Genomic DNA, 19,564 nt, shown 5'->3' on the forward strand with positions numbered 1-19,564 from the left:
TTGGGAGCGTCCTAGGCTTTACCGTGCTGATGGCTTACACCCAAACAGATTCGGATCGGATCTTCTGTCAGATAACATCTCCAAAATGTTAAATACCTTTTGACTAGTAACCAAAAGTCCAAATCATAGTCTCTGCTGCACCAAATTAACTGATATAAATAGTGTAGAACATTGCATAGAAACTGTGTCTATTCCTCGTTTAGTGCGATCAAATAATAAATCTACTGCAGGATCTAGGAAAAATCTAATTGTTATTAAAACAGAAAATGTTGCTATTAGTAAACAAAAACAGTTTCTAAAGCTAGGTCTTCTAAACATTAGATCACTCACACCTAAGGCAGTTATTGTAAATGAAATAGTCACAGATAATAGCTTCGATGTACTTTGCCTTACTGAAACCTGGCTTAAACCAAATGATTATTTCGGTCTAAATGAGTCTACTCCATCTGGATACTCCTATAAGCACGAGCCCCGTCTGATTGGTCGTGGCGGCGGTGTTGCAACTATCTATAGAGATATTCTCAATGTTACTCAGAAAACGGGTTATAGGTTTATTTCATTTGAAGTACTTGTACTAAATGTTACGCTCTTAGATGATAGAAAAACATCCCTATTATCTTTAGCCTTGGCTACCGTATATAGACCACCAGGGCCTACGCTGATTTCCTAAAAGAGTTTGCAGATTTTCTCTCAGATCTATTGGTCAATGTCGATAAAATATTAATTGTTGGAGATTTTAACATACACGTAGATAATCAAAATGATACGTTAGAGGCTGCGTTTATAGACTTATTAAACTCCTTTGGGGTCAAGCAAAACGTCACCGGACCAACTCATCGTTTTAATCATACACTCGATTTAATTTTATCACATGGAACCGATCCAACCGATATAGATATCATTCCGCAAAGTGATGATGTAACTGACCATTACATGGTAACTTGCATATTACGTACCCCGGTAATATATCATGCTGCGCCGCGTTATCGATTAGGCAGAACAATCCTTCCATCCACCATAGATAATTTTTCAAATTGCTTATCGGATCTGTCTCAGCTGCTCAGTGAACCCAAACAAACAGATGAACTAGACGAACTAACCAGCACTATGAGCACCATTCTCTCTGGAAAATTGGATATTGTTGCACCTATGAGACTAAAAAAGGTCAGAGAGAAAATTAAAGCACCATGGTACAACAATACTACTCGTGTTCTAAAGAGAGAAACCCGTAATTTAGAGCGTAAATGGAAACAAACTAATTTAGAGGTTTTTAGAATCGCTTGGAAAGACAGTACGTCACGCTAAAAAAAGGCCCTAAAAGCGGCCAGGGCTGAGCACCTCCGCAAACTAATAGAAAATAACCAAAACAATCCTAGGTTCTTATTTAACACCGTGGCTAGACTAACAAATAAACAGACGTTCCTGAACAAAATATTCCGTTACAGTTTAGTAGTAATGATTTCATGAATTTTTTCACTGAGAAAATAGAAAACATCAGATCCACAATTGTAAACGTTCAATCTTCAATCGCGCCTTATAATTCAGCCTCAATTATCACCCCGCAAGAACAATTACAGTGCTTTACAACTATAGAACAAAAAGAGTTAAATAAACTTATCATTTCCTCTAAAACAACAACATGTTTATTAGATCCTATACCAACTAAACTATTGAAAGAAGTGTTACCTGTAGTGGAAGAGCCTCTCCTCAATATTATTAACTCATCTTTATCATTAGGTCATATTCCAAGAACATTTAAATTGGCAGTTATAAAACCTCTCATTAAGAAACCACAATTAGACCCAAACAACCTAGCAAATTATAGACCCATTTCAAATCTTCCTTTTATGTCCAAAATATTAGAAAAAGTTGTGTCTGCCCAACTAGGCTCTTTCTTGCAAGAAAATGACACCTATGAAAAGTTTCAGTCTGGGTTCAGGCCGCATCATAGCACAGAAACTGCGCTCGTTAAAATCACAAATGATTTACTCTTAGCTTCTGACCAAGGCTGTATCTCAATACTAGTTTTACTTGATCTTAGTGCTGCGTTCGATACTATAGATCACACAATACTCTTAGATCGACTACAAAACTATACCGGTGTTCAAGGACAAGCATTAAGCTGGTTCAGATCATACCTATCTGACCGCTACCATTTTGTCTATTTAAACGGAGAAAAATCGATCATAACTCCAGTAAACTATGGAGTGCCGCAAGGATCTGTGTTAGGCCCTCTGTTATTCTTAATATATATGCTGCCACTTGGAAATATTATAAGGAAATATGGAATTAGTTTCCATTGTTATGCTGATGACACTCAACTATATATTTCATCACGGCCAGATGAAAACGCTAAATTATCCAAATTGACAGAGTGTGTTAAAGATATAAAAGATTGGATGACGCACAATTTTCTTTTATTAAATCCAGACAAGACAGAGGTAATACTTATCGGTTAAAAAAAAGCCCACAAAACCTCTTACAATACAACTTTAACATAGTAGGATGTCCTGTTACTTTATCCTCTACAGTAAAAGACCTGGGTGTTATACTAGATTGCAACCTGTCTTTTGAAAATCATATTTCATATGTTACAAAAACAGCATTTTTTCCACCTTAGAAATATTGCTAAGTTACGTAACATGCTATCAGTTTCTGATGCAGAAAAGTTAGTTCATGCATTCATGACCTCGAGACTAGATTACTGTAATGCGTTATTAGCTGGTTGTCCTGCATCCTCAATAAACAAGCTACAGTTAGTTCAAAATGCCGCCGCTAGAGTTCTTACTAGATCAAGAAAATATGATCATATAACACCAATTTTATCATCACTACATTGGTTACTGTGACGTGCCTCTGGGCCCGTATTATTGTAATGAGTGTTGGGGGGGGGGTTTGAGCTAATCATGATGTGAAACACCTGCAGATAATGATAAAAGGTGAGGAGTCACAGACTTCAGCCTTTTTGGTTACCCCTTTGTCATTTGTTGTTTTGAGTTGCTGCTTTATTTATTTATTATTAGTTTGCTTTGTATTAGTTATAGTTTGGGAAGTTTGCAGGCCTGTATTCTTTGGAGTATACATTTTGTTTATTATGTAGCTTGTTCTTTATGTTGATTTTCTGAACGGAATGTTTTCCGTGGTGTTTATTTTGGTTATGTTTGATTAAACAAATCTTTTAAATTCGCTTTCATTCTCGTTGCCTCCCTCATTTGTCGCGGCTCAGAGCCGGCCGTGACAAATATGGGGGCTCGTCCAGCCATTCGTTGTAATCAGGAACACCGGTTGGTTATTTCCTGGTTATTTCCGACTCTGTGAGCGAGCGTACAGCGTGCGCTGTTTAGTTTGTTTGGGAGGCTTCGAGACGAGTAACAGTTGATTGGAGAATAAGCATATGATTTTGGTTATAATTTGAATTTGAAAAACACTTTGTGTAAGTTAATATAGCCTAGTTGCTGTTGCGTATTGATTGGACTGTAGAAGAGACGAATTTGGTAAGTTACAAATTAACTGAATAACTTGATTGTATGTGTACAAATATATGTATTTATCAGTGTTTTTTTTGGGGGTTTTTTTGGTGTTGTTTTGCTTAGTGATTGGTTTTGTTTGTTTGGTAATTTCGTTAGGGGTAGCAGAAAAGTTAAAATATGACTTCCAATATTGAAGAGTTCATTCATAATCCGTCGGAAGATCTTTTAAATGAGTTTTCAAAGGATCAGTTGTTAGCGCTTGCGAGTCATTATGATGTTGTGCTTTCTGTTGCTGATAAACGGTTAAAGGAAAATTTAAAATCGTTCTTGACAGCTGCTTTAATAGAACAGAATGTTCTTGAAGAAAAACAGACAGTGTCTACTGTTCAAACTAGCAGAATGTATTTGACTTATGAGCAACAGAAGGATTTACTTTTGATAGAAATGAAGTCTAAGGAAAAAATCGAACAGCAAAAAATTGAAGCAAGACATGATATTGAAAACAAGAGATTGGAGCTTGAGCGTTATAAATTGGATTTGATAAATGCTGGGAAAATTTCTAGAGGAGCCAGAAGATCTTCTGGTGAGGGTAGTGACCAGGATTTGCTTGATTTTGATGTGGTCACAAATTTAAAACTGGTGCCCAAGTTTGATGAAAGTGAAATTGATTCCTTTTTTTCACTGTTTGAGCGAGTAGCTGGTACTAGAGGTTGGTCTGATTCAGAGCGTGTTTTGCTATTGCAATGCGTTTTCACGGGAAGAGCTCAAGAGGTTTTTTCTTCATTAAGTACGCAGGATGCGGAAACTTATGAATGCGTTAAATCAGCCGTTTTGAAAGCTTATGAATTGGTACCAGAAGCATATAGACAGCGATTTAGAGGTTGGCAAAAATCTGAAAGACAAACGCATGTGGAATTTGTGAGAGAAATTCAAACTCATTTTACCCGCTGGTGTTCTGCTTCTAATGTCGAAACTTTAAGTGACTTGAAAGAGTTAGTATTGTTAGAGCAGTTTAAAAATTCAGTGCCACCCCGTATTGCTACTTATGTAACCGAGGCTAAAGCTCGTACGGCGTATGATGCTGCAGTTCTTGCAGATGAATATGCTTTAATTCACAAAAATCAGTTTGGACAGAAGGCATTTAGAGAAATTAGACGAGAACCGGGTTGGGTTGTACATGATAAGAGTAGAGAAAGTCCGGATATGTTTAGAGGAAGGTCGTTACATTCACCTGGGGAGATTGAATTAGGTGATGTGTGTAATTATTGCCAGGCCAAAGGGCATTGGAAAAATGAATGTCCAATGCTAAAAGCCAAAGCTCAATATTCATCAGGAAATAGAAAGCCCCAAAATGTGCTGTTGGGAGCAAAATCAGTAGGACTAGTAACATCCATTCATCCGTCATCCGAACCAGCCATTGAAAGTGATTGCGAAACCTTGAATTCTAGTTTGTCTCCATTTATCACAGATGGTTGTGTCTCACTAATAGGTTCTAACGAGAAAAAACAAGTAAAAATTCTGAGAGACACAGGTGCGACGGAATCGTTTATTTCTGAGAATGTTCTGTCTTTCTCCAGTGAATCTTATACGGGAAGCAATGTTTTGATTAGAGGAATAGGACTGAATGTAGTATCCGTTCCTTTACATAAAGTGATGATGGTCTCAGATTTGGTTCAGGGAGAGGTAACACTTGGGGTACGTCCCTGTTTACCAGTGGTAGGTGTAGACATTATTCTTGGAAACAATTTAGCTGGAGGTAGAGTGTGGTCTGCTGGTTCCCCAGCTTTGATAGTGTCTCCCTCTGTATTGATTTCAGAGGGGTCAGAGGATGAAAATGCCCAGAGTTTTCCAGAAGTATTTGTATCTTCTGTTGTGACTCGTGCTGGGAGTAAATCTTTATCTGGGACTCAGTCAGATGTTAAGGGAGATTGTAAGACACTGACTAAAATACCATCAGTTTTGACTATCTCACGTAGTGATTTGGTGAGAGAACAACAGGCAGATGTCTCGCTTGTTGACTTGTTTGACAAGCTTCTGTCTCCAGATGTCCTGCAAGATACAGCGTCAGGGTATTATCTGGATGGAGAAATATTAGTCAGAAAGTGGGTGCCCCATGGTAAAGATTTTGTAGGAGACCCGATTGTTCAGATTGTTGTTCCAAAAAATCTCCGTGATCTTGTTTTGATGACCGCTCATGATTCTTCAGGACATTTGGGTGTTAAAAAGACGTATCAATTAATTTTGAAAAGTTTTTTTTGGCCCAAGCTTAAACGAGACGTGTCTGCATACATTAAAACCTGCCCTACTTGTCAGTTGACTGGAAAACCCAATCAGATCTTGAGACCAGCACCGCTTTTTCCTATTCCCGTGGTTAGCCAACCATTTGAACATTTAATTGTGGATTGTGTGGGTCCCTTACCCAAGTCGAAGGCAGGTAGTAAATATTTGCTTACGATAATGTGCCAAACCACTAGGTTTCCAGCTGCATATTCGTTACGCTCAATTACTACAAAGACCGTTTTAAAAGCCTTAACGCAATTCATTGCTCTGTTTGGAATTCCTAAGGTCATACAAACGGACCAAGGATCAAATTTTACTTCGAAAATATTTGCTCAAATCTTAAAGCAGTTGCATGTTAAACATCAGAAAGCTAGCGCATACCACGCTCAAAGTCAGGGGGCGCTAGAACGCTTCCACCAGACACTGAAGTCGTTGCTAAGATCTTATTGCACGCACATGAAGGGTGATTGGGAAGACGGTTTGCCCTGGCTTCTTATGTCTGCCAGGGAAGCGTCACAGGAAAGCACAGGGTTTAGTCCAAATGAGCTTGTGTTTGGACATTCGGTACGTAGTCCAATGTCACTTTTGTCAGAGGATTTGAAGGATGTCAATCCACCGAAGAATTTGTTAAATTATGTAAGTGATTTTCGTAGGAGATTGTATGAATCCTGTGCACAGGCAAAGGCGAATTTGGGGCATTCACAAGATAGAATGAAGCGGTTATTTGACCGTCGGGCAGAGGTTCGAATATTTAAGTCTGGTGACCAGGTACTCGCTTTAGTGCCAGTTGTGGGTTCTCCTTTTCAGGCAAAATTTGTAGGCCCTTATACGGTGTTGCGTCAGGTTTCAGACTTGAATTATTTGATTGAAACTCCTGATAGGAGAAAGAAGGTTCGTGTTTGTCATGTGAATTTACTGAAACCCTATTATGTACGTGATGCTGTTAAAGATGCTACCCAAGGGGATGCTAATTCCACTTTGAGTTCGGAGATTCTAGAAGGATTCCAAGTGAAACCTGTGCTTGTGGTTGGTGCAAGGGTGGAAACATCTTCAAGAGCTGTTCAGGCGGTGCCTGTTTCGGACGATGAGGGTCTAGATCCGGGTGAATCTGTTACACAGGGCTGTTTGGAAAACACAGAGGCACTTAAAAATTTGGCCGTGATGTTGAAGCATCTCCCTGACGTTCATTCCTCTGATGTGACTGCCTTAATAAATGAGTATGTCTCTCTTTTCCCAGATACTCCCACACAGACGAATTTAATCGAACATGATATTGATGTGGGTGACGCAAAACCCGTTCTTCAACACTATTACCGTGTTCCGTTGGAGAAAAAGCGACATCTAGAGGCTGAGGTTGAGTATTTGTTAAAAAATGGGTTAGCGGAGCCTTCTTATTCCAGCTGGGCGTCTCCATGTATTCTGGTTCGAAAAGCTAACGGCTCTTTTAGATTTTGTACAGACTACAGGAAAGTAAATGCACTAACTAAACCTGATTCCTTTCCTTTGCCACGAATTGAAGATTGCATTGACCAGGTTGGGTCTGCCACTTATGTTAGCAAATTTGATCTGCTAAAGGGTTATTGGCAGGTGCCTTTAACAGCTAGAGCCCAAGAGATCTCTGCATTTGTTACTCCGTCAGGCCTATTTTCCTATAAGGTTATGAGTTTTGGCCTGAGAAACGCTCCAGCTACGTTTCAACGATTAATGAATCGAGTTATTTCTGGCCTGGAAGGTTGTGCAGTTTATCTAGACGATGTAGTCGTCTATAGTGACACTTGGTCCGAACATCTTTGTCGGATTAGAGCTTTGTTTGATCGTCTGGCTGCGGCTAACCTTACGGTTAATTTGAGCAAGTGCGAATTTGCTAAGGCCACTGTAATCTATCTGGGCAAGGTCGTAGGTCAGGGCCATGTATGTCCTGTTCGAGCTAAAGTGGCCGCAATCGATCAATTTCCTACTCCTACAACTAAAAAAGAGTTAATGAGGTTTCTTGGGATGGTTGGGTTTTATAGGGGATTCTGTCAGAATTTTTCTACTGTGGCAGCTCCTCTTACCAACCTGCTTCGAGATAAGATCAAATTTGAGTGGACTTCTGTGTGTCAGAGAGCATTTGAGGATGTTAAGTCTCTTCTCACTGTGTCTCCAATTTTGGCAGCACCTAGACTGGATAAACCCTTTAAATTGCAAGTTGACGCTAGTAATGTGGGAGCTGGAGCTGTGTTACTGCAGGCCTCAGAGGATGGTGCCGACCGTGTGGTGGGGTACTTCTCTAGAAAGTTTAATGCTTATCAACTTAACTATTCAGTTATTGAGAAAGAAGCATTAGCTTTGATTTGGGCATTAATCCATTTTGAAGTTTATGTGGGTTCAGGTGTAGGCCCATTGGTGATTTTTACAGATCACAACCCTCTAACATTCCTTCATTCCTTGCAGAATCCAAACCAGCGACTCATGAGATGGTGTATCTTCCTACAAGGGTATCATCTTGATATAAGACACATCAAGGGAACCGAAAACGTGATTGCGGATGCTCTATCAAGAGTATAATGTGTTGCTACAATGTTGTGTCTTCTGTTTTTCTGTTTCTTTCCCCTACCTGTCTCTTCTCCTAGGTGCCGAGGTTGATGAGTAGTAGGGGGAGATGAGTGGATTCTGGAAGATGTGACTTCGGAGTTATTTGGGAGTTATAAATTCTAGTCAAGATTTATTTTTTATTTTTTTTTGGTATGTGTACATCCCAGTTTAGTTAGAGGGGGGTGGGGCTTGTTTTTTTGTTTTGGGTGGTAATCCTGAGTGGGGGTACACTTCAGTGTCCTTCGGCAGTCCTGTTTATGGGATTGTTGAGGATGCTGAGTTTAGTGTTTAAAGCCGCCCCGAGCTCGGCAAGCCACTGAAGACTAGAGAGGCTTTAGGTAGTTTGTGGTGTTAGTTAGGAGGTTGGGATGTACCCTATTGGAATTATGTTTGTGTATATATATTTTTTGTTTTTGTTGGTGTGTGTGGTATAGGGGTTTACCTTTTTAAGGGAGGGTGTGTGACGTGCCTCTGGGCCCGTATTATTGTAATGAGTGTTGGGGGGGGGGTTTGAGCTAATCATGATGTTAAACACCTGCAGATAATGATAAAAGGTGAGGAGTCACAGACTTCAGCCTTTTTGGTTACCCCTTTGTCATTTGTTGTTTTGAGTTGCTGCTTTATTTATTTATTATTAGTTTGCTTTGTATTAGTTATAGTTTGGGAAGTTTGCAGGCCTGTATTCTTTGGAGTATACATTTTGTTTATTATGTAGCTTGTTCTTTATGTTGATTTTCTGAACGGAATGTTTTCAGTGGTGTTTATTTTGGTTATGTTTGATTAAACAAATCTTTTAAATTCGCTTTCATTCTCGTTGCCTCCCTCATTTGTCGCGGCTCAGAGCCGGCCGTGACTATAAAGTTCCGTATTAACTACAAGGTATTGCTACTGACTTATAAAGCCCTAAACGGCTTAGCTCCAGTCTATTTAACGGATCTTCTATCGCCCTATAATCCATCGCGCTCTTTAAGATCACTAAATTCGTGGCTTTTGGTCATACCTAGGATATCCAGATCCACCAAAGGAGGGAAAGCATTTTCACATTTAGCTCCAAAACTCTGGAATAGCCTTCCTGATACTGTTCGTTGCTCAGACTCGCTCTCCCAGTTTAAAACTAGATTAAAGACACATCTCTTCAGCCAGGCATTCATTTAATATTTTAATCTTACAATTAAATCCGGTCTCTACTTCATAAACGCCAGAGGAGAACTGGCCCCCGACTGAGCCTGGGTTCTCCCAAGGTTTTTTTTTCTCCATTAGGTCACCTGATGGAGTTTTTCGGTTCCTTGCCACTGTTGCCTTTGGCTTGCTCAGTTGGGGATACTTAATTTGATTAATCGATTCAACAGTGCTATTGATCTGCATTACCAAACGTGGATGTTTTACACCAGAAACAAACACTGATGTACTATTTTATTTAATACTGTGAAGCTGCTTTGATACAATCTGTATTGTGAAAAGCGCTATATAAATAAATTTGACTTGACTTGACTTGACAACACGGACACTGACATGACACGGGCTGACACGCACACAACACGGAACGACACGACACGGACACGGGCTGACACGCACACAACACGGACACAGAACGACACGACACGGACACGGGCTGACACGCACACAACACGGACACAGAACAACACGACACGGACCGCCACATACGGACACTGACACGGCACGACACGTGACGCGATACTCACTGGGCACGGCTAGAAGAGCCACGTAAGACTTGAGTTTGTGGAAGACGGCCGTCAGCTTCTTCATGTCGTTCTGTAGCTGCTGGTTCCTGGCCGTCAGCGCTGCCGTGCAGAGAGAAGTGTCGCACTCCTCCTCCAGACTGCACACACACACACACACACACACACACACACGTCTGGGTCACTATCAATGTGGGAACTCTCCATAGACGTAATGGTGTTTATACTGTACAGCTGAGGCTCTCGTCACACATCAGGTTCACTGACACCAACACTAGCGCTCATGACCCCCGTGACCCCTGACCTCTTGAGCTGGTAGGGCAGGATCTTCTGCAGGAAGCTGCTGTAGGCGGAGAAGGATCTGGAGAAGTCCTGCAGTTTGGCCAGAGTTTCCTACAGACGTAACACACAACATGTGGATGATGACGTCAGAGACGCATGCGTGAGCCGATGACAGTGATGCTCTGGTGTATCTGTGTGTGTGTGTGTGTGTGTGTGTCTCTCTCACCAGGACAGTGATGGCGTCCTCTGTGATGCTCTGGTGTATCTGTGTGTGTGTGTGTGTGTGTGTGTGTGTGTCTCTCACCAGGACAGTGATGGCGTCCTCTGTGATGCTCTGGTGTATCTGTGTGTGTGTGTGTGTGTGTGTGTGTGTGTGTGTGTGTGTGTGTGTGTGTGTGTGTGTGTGTGTGTGTGTGTGTCTCACCAGGACAGTGATGGCGTCCTCTGTGATGCTCTGGTGTATCTGTGTGTGTGTGTGTGTGTGTGTGTGTGTGTGTGTGTGTGTGTGTGTCTCTCACCAGGACAGTGATGGCGTCCTCTGTGATGCTCTGGTGTATCTGTGTGTGTGTGTGTGTGTGTGTGTGTGTCTCTCACCAGGACAGTGATGGCGTCCTCTGTGATGCTCTGGTGTATCTGTGTGTGTGTGTGTGTGTGTGTGTGTGTGTGTGTGTGTGTGTGTGTGTGTGTGTGTGTGTGTGTGTGTGTCTCTCACCAGGACAGTGATGGCGTCCTCTGTGATGCTCTGGTGTATCTGTGTGTGTGTGTGTGTGTCTCTCACCAGGACAGTGATGGCGTCCTCTGTGATGCTCTGGTGTATCTGTGTGTGTGTGTGTGTGTGTGTGTGTGTGTGTGTGTGTGTGTGTGTGTGTGTGTGTGTGTGTGTGTGTGTGTGTCTCTCACCAGGACAGTGATGGCGTCCTCTGTGATGCTCTGGTGTATCTGCAGTAACTCCTCCTCTAAAGGACGCAGGTACGCCGCGTTCTCATGCAGATACTGAGAGAACTGGAGAGGAGCAGGTCAGATCAGCAACACTTTAATCCCCGGGAGCTTAACTCATTCAATCAAAACCCCAATTTGCATAAAATGAGAACAGATTGAGAATGTTTTTTTCTGTCATGCTGTGGAAAGATCCACATGAAGTTTATGAATGTGTTTGGTTGATTATTAACGGAGCAGAGGTGTGTGTGTTCGTACTGTGGCTCATGAGAGGGCGTGTCCCTCAGATGGCTGGAGCAAGATGGCTGCCTGTTAAAGACTACACACCACCTGTGTGTGTGTGTGTGTGTGTGTGTGTGTGTGTGTGTGTGTGTGTGTGTGTGTGTGTGTGTGTGTGTGTGTGTGTGTGTGTGTGTGTGTGTGTGTGTGTGTGTGTGTGTGTGTGTGTGTTCGTACCCTCTGGTTGATGGGAGAGATGGCCTCGATGGACGAGTCGAGCGGGTAGATGTGGACTCTCTGCTCGGTGTAGGAGTGGAAGTTCAGCAGCGCCGACACCAGATTCTGCAGGAAGCCCAGAGCCTGAGCCGCCACATCACGAGCCTTCAGCTGCACACAGGAAGGCAAGGCAAGTTTATTTATAAAGCACATTTCATACACAATGGCAATTCAAAGTGCTTAGAAGAAATAAAAATAATAAAAAGAAATAAAAATTATTAAAACAGTTTAGAAAAATAAAATTAAATACAGTACAAACAGTCGGACGGAAAGCGGCACAGTGCTCATTCAGTAAATGCACAGCTAAACAGAAGTGTTCTGAGTCTGGATGTGAAAGTGACTACAGTAGGAGCACGTCTGATCTCCTCTGGAAGCTGTTCCAGCATTATAGCTAAAGCGGACTCGCCATGTTTAGAGTGAACCCTTGGTATTTCCAGCTGATATGATCCTAGTGATCTGAGTGATCTGTTGGGTTTATATTCAGAGAGCATATCTGCAATGTATTGAGGTCCTAGGCCAGGGCTATTCAATTAGTTTCATTCGAGGGCCGCATTATCAAAACGAAAAGTTGAGGTGGGCCGGTGGGTTGGTTTGGGGGTTTATCTTATTTATTGAAACATAACAGTTTCAATAAATAAGTTAAAGTAACCCTAAAGACGTGTGGTATTTACTTGGAAATGTGGTACCCAGCAGTATGCAAATATATAAAACCATAATAAATAAAAACTTGATAATTTACAAATGTGTACAACTATTTTCCTTGGAACAAATAAATTATTTATACAAACTTATAGCTGTTGGTGAGAAATAATAATTATTTTATTTATAATTGTTATGCTTAAGGGACTGTTCGTTATTTATTTAAGGGGCCACCAGAGGAGTTTTGAGATCTGTTGTCAAAAAAGACATGACCCTCCCTTCGCCAGCAATAATTTTTTCTATGACCCTCCAAAATGATTGTGAAAAAAGGCATGACCCTCCCCAATAATTTATTGATTAGCCTACTTCTGTACTGGTTTGTGCTTGACAAAGATGTTCAGATAGCCATTGTTTGTTTGTTTTTTAAACCATAAACTCTTGCTTTCTCATCTGGCTGTAACGATCGACCAAACCTACGATTCGGTTCGTATCACGATTTTTTATTTTAGATTTGAAAAAAAATTATGTTTTCGGTGCTGATGCGGTGTGACTCGTTCAAGATGTGGGTGGCGTTGCGAATAAAGCATCTAAAAGCTGTCACAAAGAACCGGCAAAAGTAATGATTATTAATATGTCAAATATAGCTAGACATTTTAATTGTTTTTAATAAAAAAGTGTTTTCTGTGTCGACTGCAAAGATGAAGTTGACGATGCGTCGCGATCTTCTCAGAACGCGCCAGAGAGAAATGCACATTTCATAAGGAGAAAGCAGTCTGTTTTCCTTCGTTTTGAATTGTTCTGTTTAAAAGTAGACATTTCAAGCTTTCTATATATTTCTCAGGTCTGTGAGGCAAGTAGCATACCTTACGCTGAGTTTCGGTTCATTTATGAGACGAGTCCAGTTCACTCGCCCGCGCCTCCGTGTCATGTTTATCTATTTTCTACTATATTTAGACTACTTCTTATTTATTAAATCCAGATGAAACATTGATTAAAATTAAGATAAAATTAATAAAAAAAACGAAATTCACTTTAAAGAAAGGCTTTGTGCTTTCTGTTTGAGGTCTCTGTGAAATTTTTAAAGTCGCCTCAGAGCAGTCATGTCCGTGCGTAATGGAGAACTGTTTTTAACGAATTTATCCTCAACTAGTTTTTGTGGTGTAGGTCTATGTATTTTATGTTAACTTAAATAATAGCCTACTAATAGTGATTTAAAGATGTGGTAGCGCTGCGAAGATCGCGAGTCGTCAACTTCATCTGTCTAGCCGACACTGACAATAACTTTTTTATTAGTAAACAATTAAAATGTCTCCTGCTATATTGAACATATTTGCCTGTTCCTTACAAAATACTGACAGTGGGGTTTTTGACCGTTTTTTTTTTTTGAGCTGCTGCGGACAAATTATTTCGACACACACACACACACACACAATATTGATAAACAGGATTTTTTTGTTGCATTTTTAATACAATAAAATTTTAATTTAATTTATTGTCTAATAAAATTATAAGCCTATTATTTTTAGTTTATTAACAGCAACAACAGCTATATGAAGTTGACGATCGCCATCTCCGTAGTAGTGAACACGCCTAGAGAGAATGCACATCATTACATAACCAGAGAGTAGCCTATTTCTTTTCGTTTTAAATTGTTAAAAAGACATTTCAAGCTTTCTTAAGATATATTTCATGTATGTGAGGCCTATGCTGAGTTTCGTTAAGTTAGGATGAGATGCGCTCCCGTTCACGAGCAGTGCAAGTGACCATGCGGGCGCCTCTATGATTGTGTTGTCTGCTATATTTGGTATTTGGCAATAGGTTGATAAAAAAATATTAGAATTAAGATACAATTTATACAAAACGAAATTCACTTAAAAAAATCGTTTTCTGCAAAACAAAACTTAATTAAGTGGTCAAAATCATGTCTGACCCGCTCCATGTCTCTCGATATTGCGTATAGGCTACTCGTGTGTGCGGTTCACTTTCATAATCAACATAGATGAAAAAATAACATTATTATATTTGAACAAAAATAAAAGTAAATGAGCTTATTTAATGGTAACAACACAGTAGGCCTACAGACTCTGTATTTGTACAAATTGCTGCACATTCATTTTATTCTGAATTTTGCACACACAAGCTGAAAGGCATTTGTTTGTGCATGCATGTAAAACATATCTGCAACATTTATCAAGTTCACTGATAATTAGGCTATGCGTGCATTTATTAATTATTATCTTAATTAATAATGTAACAAGGACGAAGCATGTAAACTGTTTGTTTAGAATTTGGATGATCATCGCAAATAGATCCGAATGAAGAAACGTACAAAACCATAGGCTATAGAAAATGGGTGGGCCCGGACCTAAATGCCCACCCGGGCCCAATGGTAGCGCCGCAGCTGATGGTAGCCCTACATTTTACACATCGTGGAAACAAAATAAGAATGGAAACTAAAATATGCAGTATCGCCCTACAGCGCACATTCTATCAGCAGTTCTAGCGCCTCAGTCCCAATACTGTTAAACTCGACGTACGTTCACATCACATGTTAATGCAGCGGTAGAGTTACACTCACAGGACACTGTGCACTTAACAAAAGTTCATTATTTGCTCGTGCTTTAAAGCTTTGCCGGGTAAACATTTCTTTGGCATTCTGTTCTGACATGATGCACTTTTTCTAAGCACGAACTGAAGTGCGCGCGCACTGTCAAACAGCGCCAAACTGGATTTTTGTTGGGTCAGACCCATCTGATATCGAAGGGGGGCTGATAACGCGAGATCAACATGGAGCTAAATGGGAAAAAACTAGCACCAAACAAGCCACTTTGAAATGTTGCTGTTTTAATGAATATAAAAGTTGGGTGACCCTCCCCCTAGACTAAAAGAAGTTGGATGACCCTCCCCTCAACAAAGAATAAAAAGACATGACCCTCCCCTATTTTCCTCCGGTGGCCCCTTCCATAAATACCGAACGGTCCCTAAATGAAAATATTCTGACAGTGAGACTTGTTAACAGGCTCCCACTGTATAAAAAATGCCTAAACATAAGTTAAAAACTATAAGCACCTTTACAAAGAAACTGACATAATTTCATAACAAGCATTAAATATATATTCCTCTACCCACCTAATAAATCTAATGCAATATAAATCACTATATTTACTATTATTCTATATAATATTATAGTATATATTTACTATATTTATTTATTACTACATAGTATTTAATATAAATATTGCTCATTTCTGCCCAACCATGGTAAATTACTACAGTAAATGTGGTAAATGTTTGTAAGGGTGATTAGGGGATTTAAAGTCTTCTAATTTCGTTCATGCCACAATGTTTCTCCTGCTTTCCTCATCAGTCTTGTTGGGAATGTTGAGGCTGTTTCATCCGATTTAATACTAATTAAATCATCGAGTGATTTGTGGTTTGTAACAGAAATGTTTCTGTCGAACTGAAACGCTTCCACTGGTTGTCGCAACGCTGTTTAATAATAGTGTGTCCGGGACCGGGAGTAAACGCAACTCCGCGCTGGGCCGTGTTTAAACAACTAGTGAAACAACAGAAAACATCGCTATTTGTTGTTACTGTACTGAACGAGAAACCGCTTCAGATGATTCAGTGACGGAGCGGTCCGAATGAATCTGAATAGTTTTAGACCGTTATGCAAGCGCGTTTAGAAAGAATCGAACCAAAAGAATGTTTCATTCACGAATGATTGGTAGCCTATCGCTGGTTCAGTCGACATAAATTCGGGACAAATATAATAACTGCTGAAATATTCACACGTAAAACGTTTCTCAGGTCAATCGGAGCGAAAAGAGGAGGAGGGAGGTCAATTGAATAGCCCTGTCCTAGGCCATTGAATGATTTATATACCAGTAATGTTACTTTAAAATCAATCCTAAATCTAACTGGGAGCCAGTGTAAAGACCTGAGGACTGGTGTGATATGTTCATATTTTCTGGTTCTGCTCAGAACCCTGGCGGCAGCGTTCTGTATGAGCTGCACAAGTCTTATGGTCTTTTTGGGAAGGCCAGTGAGGAGTCCATTACAGTAATCCACCCTGCTGGTGATGAAAGCATGCACAAGTTTCTCTAAGTCTTGTCTGGAAACAAAGCATCTAATTCTTGCAATATTTTTCAGATGATAGTATGCTGATTTAGTTATTGCTTTGACATGACTACTGAAACTAAGGTCTGACTCCAAAGACACACCAAGATTCATTGACTTCATCAATGCATTGGCACAGGGAGTCAATGGGGCTGTAATCGTTAGGCGATAGGGCTAAGTAGAGCTGTGTGTCGTCTGCATAGCTGTGGTAAGCAATTTGGTTCTTTCTCATTATTTGGCTCATTGGGAGCATATACAGGTTGAACAGGAGTGGCGCAAGAATTGAGCCTTGAGGTACTCCGCATGTCATGGATGTCCACTCAGACTTATGGTCTCCTATACTCACATAACCTCTCCCATCTAAGTATGACCTGAACCATTTTAGGACTATCCCAGAAAGCCCCACCCAGTTTTCCAGCCTGTCCAGAAGTATGTTATGATCGACAGTGTCAAATGCAGCACTGAGGTCGAGTAACACCATCACTGATAGTTTGCCTGAATCAGTATTTAAGCGAATATCGTTTATTATCTTTATGAGCGCTGTCTCTGTGCTGTGGTGCGGCCGGAAACCAGATTGAAAATTGTCAAAGGATCCATTCAAGCTCAAGAATTTGTTCAGCTGATTGAAGACAACTTTTTCAATGATCTTGCCTATGAAAGGAAGATTTGAGATCGGCCTATAGTTGCTTGATATGGTCTTATCCAGATTGCTCTTTTTCAGGAGGGGCTTGACAACTGCAGTTTTTAGGGAGTTTGGAAAACTCCCAGAGCGAAGTGAGGCATTTACCACTTCTAGGAGATCTGCTTCTAAACTGTTTAACACACTTTTGAAAAATGATGTGGGGAGTGTGTCAAGAGCGCAGGTTGGTGTTTTAAGGTGCTGTACGGTTTCTTCCAAAATTTTGCCATCAATTTCTTTGAAATCAGACATAGTAACTACTTTCTCAGGTGGTCTGATCTGTCTGACCCCAGGGCAACTCAAGGATGTGCTGATCACCTTTCTGATATTATTGATTTTCTCAGAGAAGAAAGAAGCAAACTCACTGCACTTGTTGTCTGAGAGCATTTCACTGGGAATCTGGCTTGGGGGGTTTGTCAGTCTCTCTACAGTAGCAAAAAGAGTGCGCGTGTTGTTTAAATTGCTGTTTATAATATTTGAGAAGAAAGTCTGTCTAGCTTTGCCTAGTTCCACATTAAAAGCATGGATGCTGTCTTTGTAGATGTTGGAACAGGAACAGGAAGAGATGAGGGATGTAGACAGGATGTAGATGAGGAACAGGAACAGGAAGTCAGCGCTGCTCTATCAGTCACCTGACAACACTACACACACTCACCTGATGCCGTCTGTTGTGCAGAGGAACGTTCAGACTGTTGTAGTCACTCGACTCTGAGGAAAACACAAGATTCACTCATTACACACATTAAGGAAAAGCTTGAGTCTACATCACGTGTGTGTGTGTGTTTCTGTGTCAGTGAGTGTGTGTTCATGTGTGTGTGTATGTTACTCACGGGTGTCATTAAAGGGCACTTTCTCCAGGATCAAACTGCTGCTGTGCTTTAACTGACTGCTCACTTCACTCTGATACTTCCTCAGCTGCTGCTGACTGACACACACACACACACACACACAAAATACGTTGACTATCAACACCTTCCAATAGATGAAATCAAAGTCAATGATAAAGCAGTCTGTAACCGTCTGAGTCACACTGTCTGTGTGTCGAGTGAGTAGTCACTGACAAGCTCTTATAAACATCCAACTCTGCCACTCTAAACACTATAAAACACTTTATCCACACAATACTGCACAAAAGGCTTTTATAGGCAACATACAAATCATGGAATAACTCATTTTCAGAAATAGGCATCACACACAGTGATTGCAACCACAATATTCAGTCAGTCTGGGTGAACGGAAGCTGCGACCGACTTCAGATTGAGACGTGTTTGAGGATGAACATATTTTAACGCTCCTCCCCTCCGTCTCTCTTCTCTATGGAATAACTTGCACAGGTGAACAGAGTGATGTTATGTTATGCTGACTTCTAGGTTTGGTTTTGTTCAGTGTGGTTGAATGTGCATTTGGAAATCTGATGTATAAATCAATTATAATAGACTAATCAGGATCACAGTCAGTGTGAAACAGGCGTACTGAAAGATCACAGATAACATTACTGCGATCCGATCGAATGTGCATATTTACCACTCTTCAGTTCTGACCCGACAGTCCTTGGCTTCTCTTTCCAGGGTCTGAGCCATCACCTGACACGACATCATCATTAGACAAGCATTGTACACACACACTCACACACACATCAGCATCTCCTCATACACACACACACACCAGCATCATCACACATGAAGAGCAGTAGGGATGTGCATGTTCAGCACTCCAGTATCATCTTAGTATCATGCGGCATTGAGCGCCATTACACAACACAGTGAGCGCAGCTACAGCATCACAGAAACATGCCTTTCTAAACATGTTGTGTCATTGACATCCATAAGTGTGAAGCAGTGAATGTGTTGTCATGACCTTGAGTGCTCGTCCACCCCTAACAATCGTATCTCTGACCTCGAGTACTCATGTCCACCCCTAATAATCGTGTCTCTGACCTCGAGTACTCATGCCACCCCTAATAATCGTGTCTCTGACCTCGAGTACTCATGTCCACCCCTAATAATCATGTCTCTGACCTCGAGTACTCATGCCACCCCTAATGATCGTGTCTCTGACCTCGAGCACTCATGCCAACCCCTAATAATCGTGTCTCTGACCTTGAGTGCTCATGCCACCCCTAATAATCGTGTCTCTGACCTTGAGTGCTCATGCCACCCCTAATAATCGTGTCTCTGACCTCGAGTGCTCATGCCACCCCTAATAATCGTGTCTCTGACCTCGAGTACTCATGCCACCCCTAATGATCGTGTCTCTGACCTCGAGTACTCATGCCAACCCCTAATAATCGTGTCTCTGACCTCGAGTACTCATGCTCACTCCTAATAATCGTGTCTCTGACCTCGAGTACTCATGCCACCCCTAATGATCGTGTCTCTGACCTCGAGTAC

General features: G+C 41.0%; 1 protein-coding gene across 3 annotated transcripts in view; it reads right to left on the reverse strand.

The window, feature by feature from the left end:
- Nucleotides 1-19,564, reverse strand: part of ppp1r21 (protein phosphatase 1, regulatory subunit 21) — an 86,516-nt gene that overhangs the window by 53,389 nt on the left and 13,563 nt on the right. For all 3 annotated transcript variants that reach the window (XM_081351529.1, XM_081351528.1, XM_081351527.1), the window contains exons 6-12: nt 18,699-18,757; nt 18,005-18,099; nt 17,830-17,882; nt 11,699-11,848; nt 11,207-11,308; nt 10,329-10,417; nt 10,028-10,164 (exon numbers count right to left, since the gene is read on the reverse strand). In XM_081351529.1, the coding sequence (XP_081207655.1) occupies nt 10,028-10,164; nt 10,329-10,417; nt 11,207-11,308; nt 11,699-11,848; nt 17,830-17,882; nt 18,005-18,099; nt 18,699-18,757 (685 nt within the window). The remainder of the gene's footprint in view (nt 1-10,027; nt 10,165-10,328; nt 10,418-11,206; nt 11,309-11,698; nt 11,849-17,829; nt 17,883-18,004; nt 18,100-18,698; nt 18,758-19,564) is intronic.

This window comes from Scardinius erythrophthalmus (genome assembly GCF_964197995.2).
Source record: "Scardinius erythrophthalmus genome assembly, chromosome: 21".
Classification (NCBI taxonomy): Eukaryota; Metazoa; Chordata; class Actinopteri; order Cypriniformes; family Leuciscidae; genus Scardinius; species Scardinius erythrophthalmus.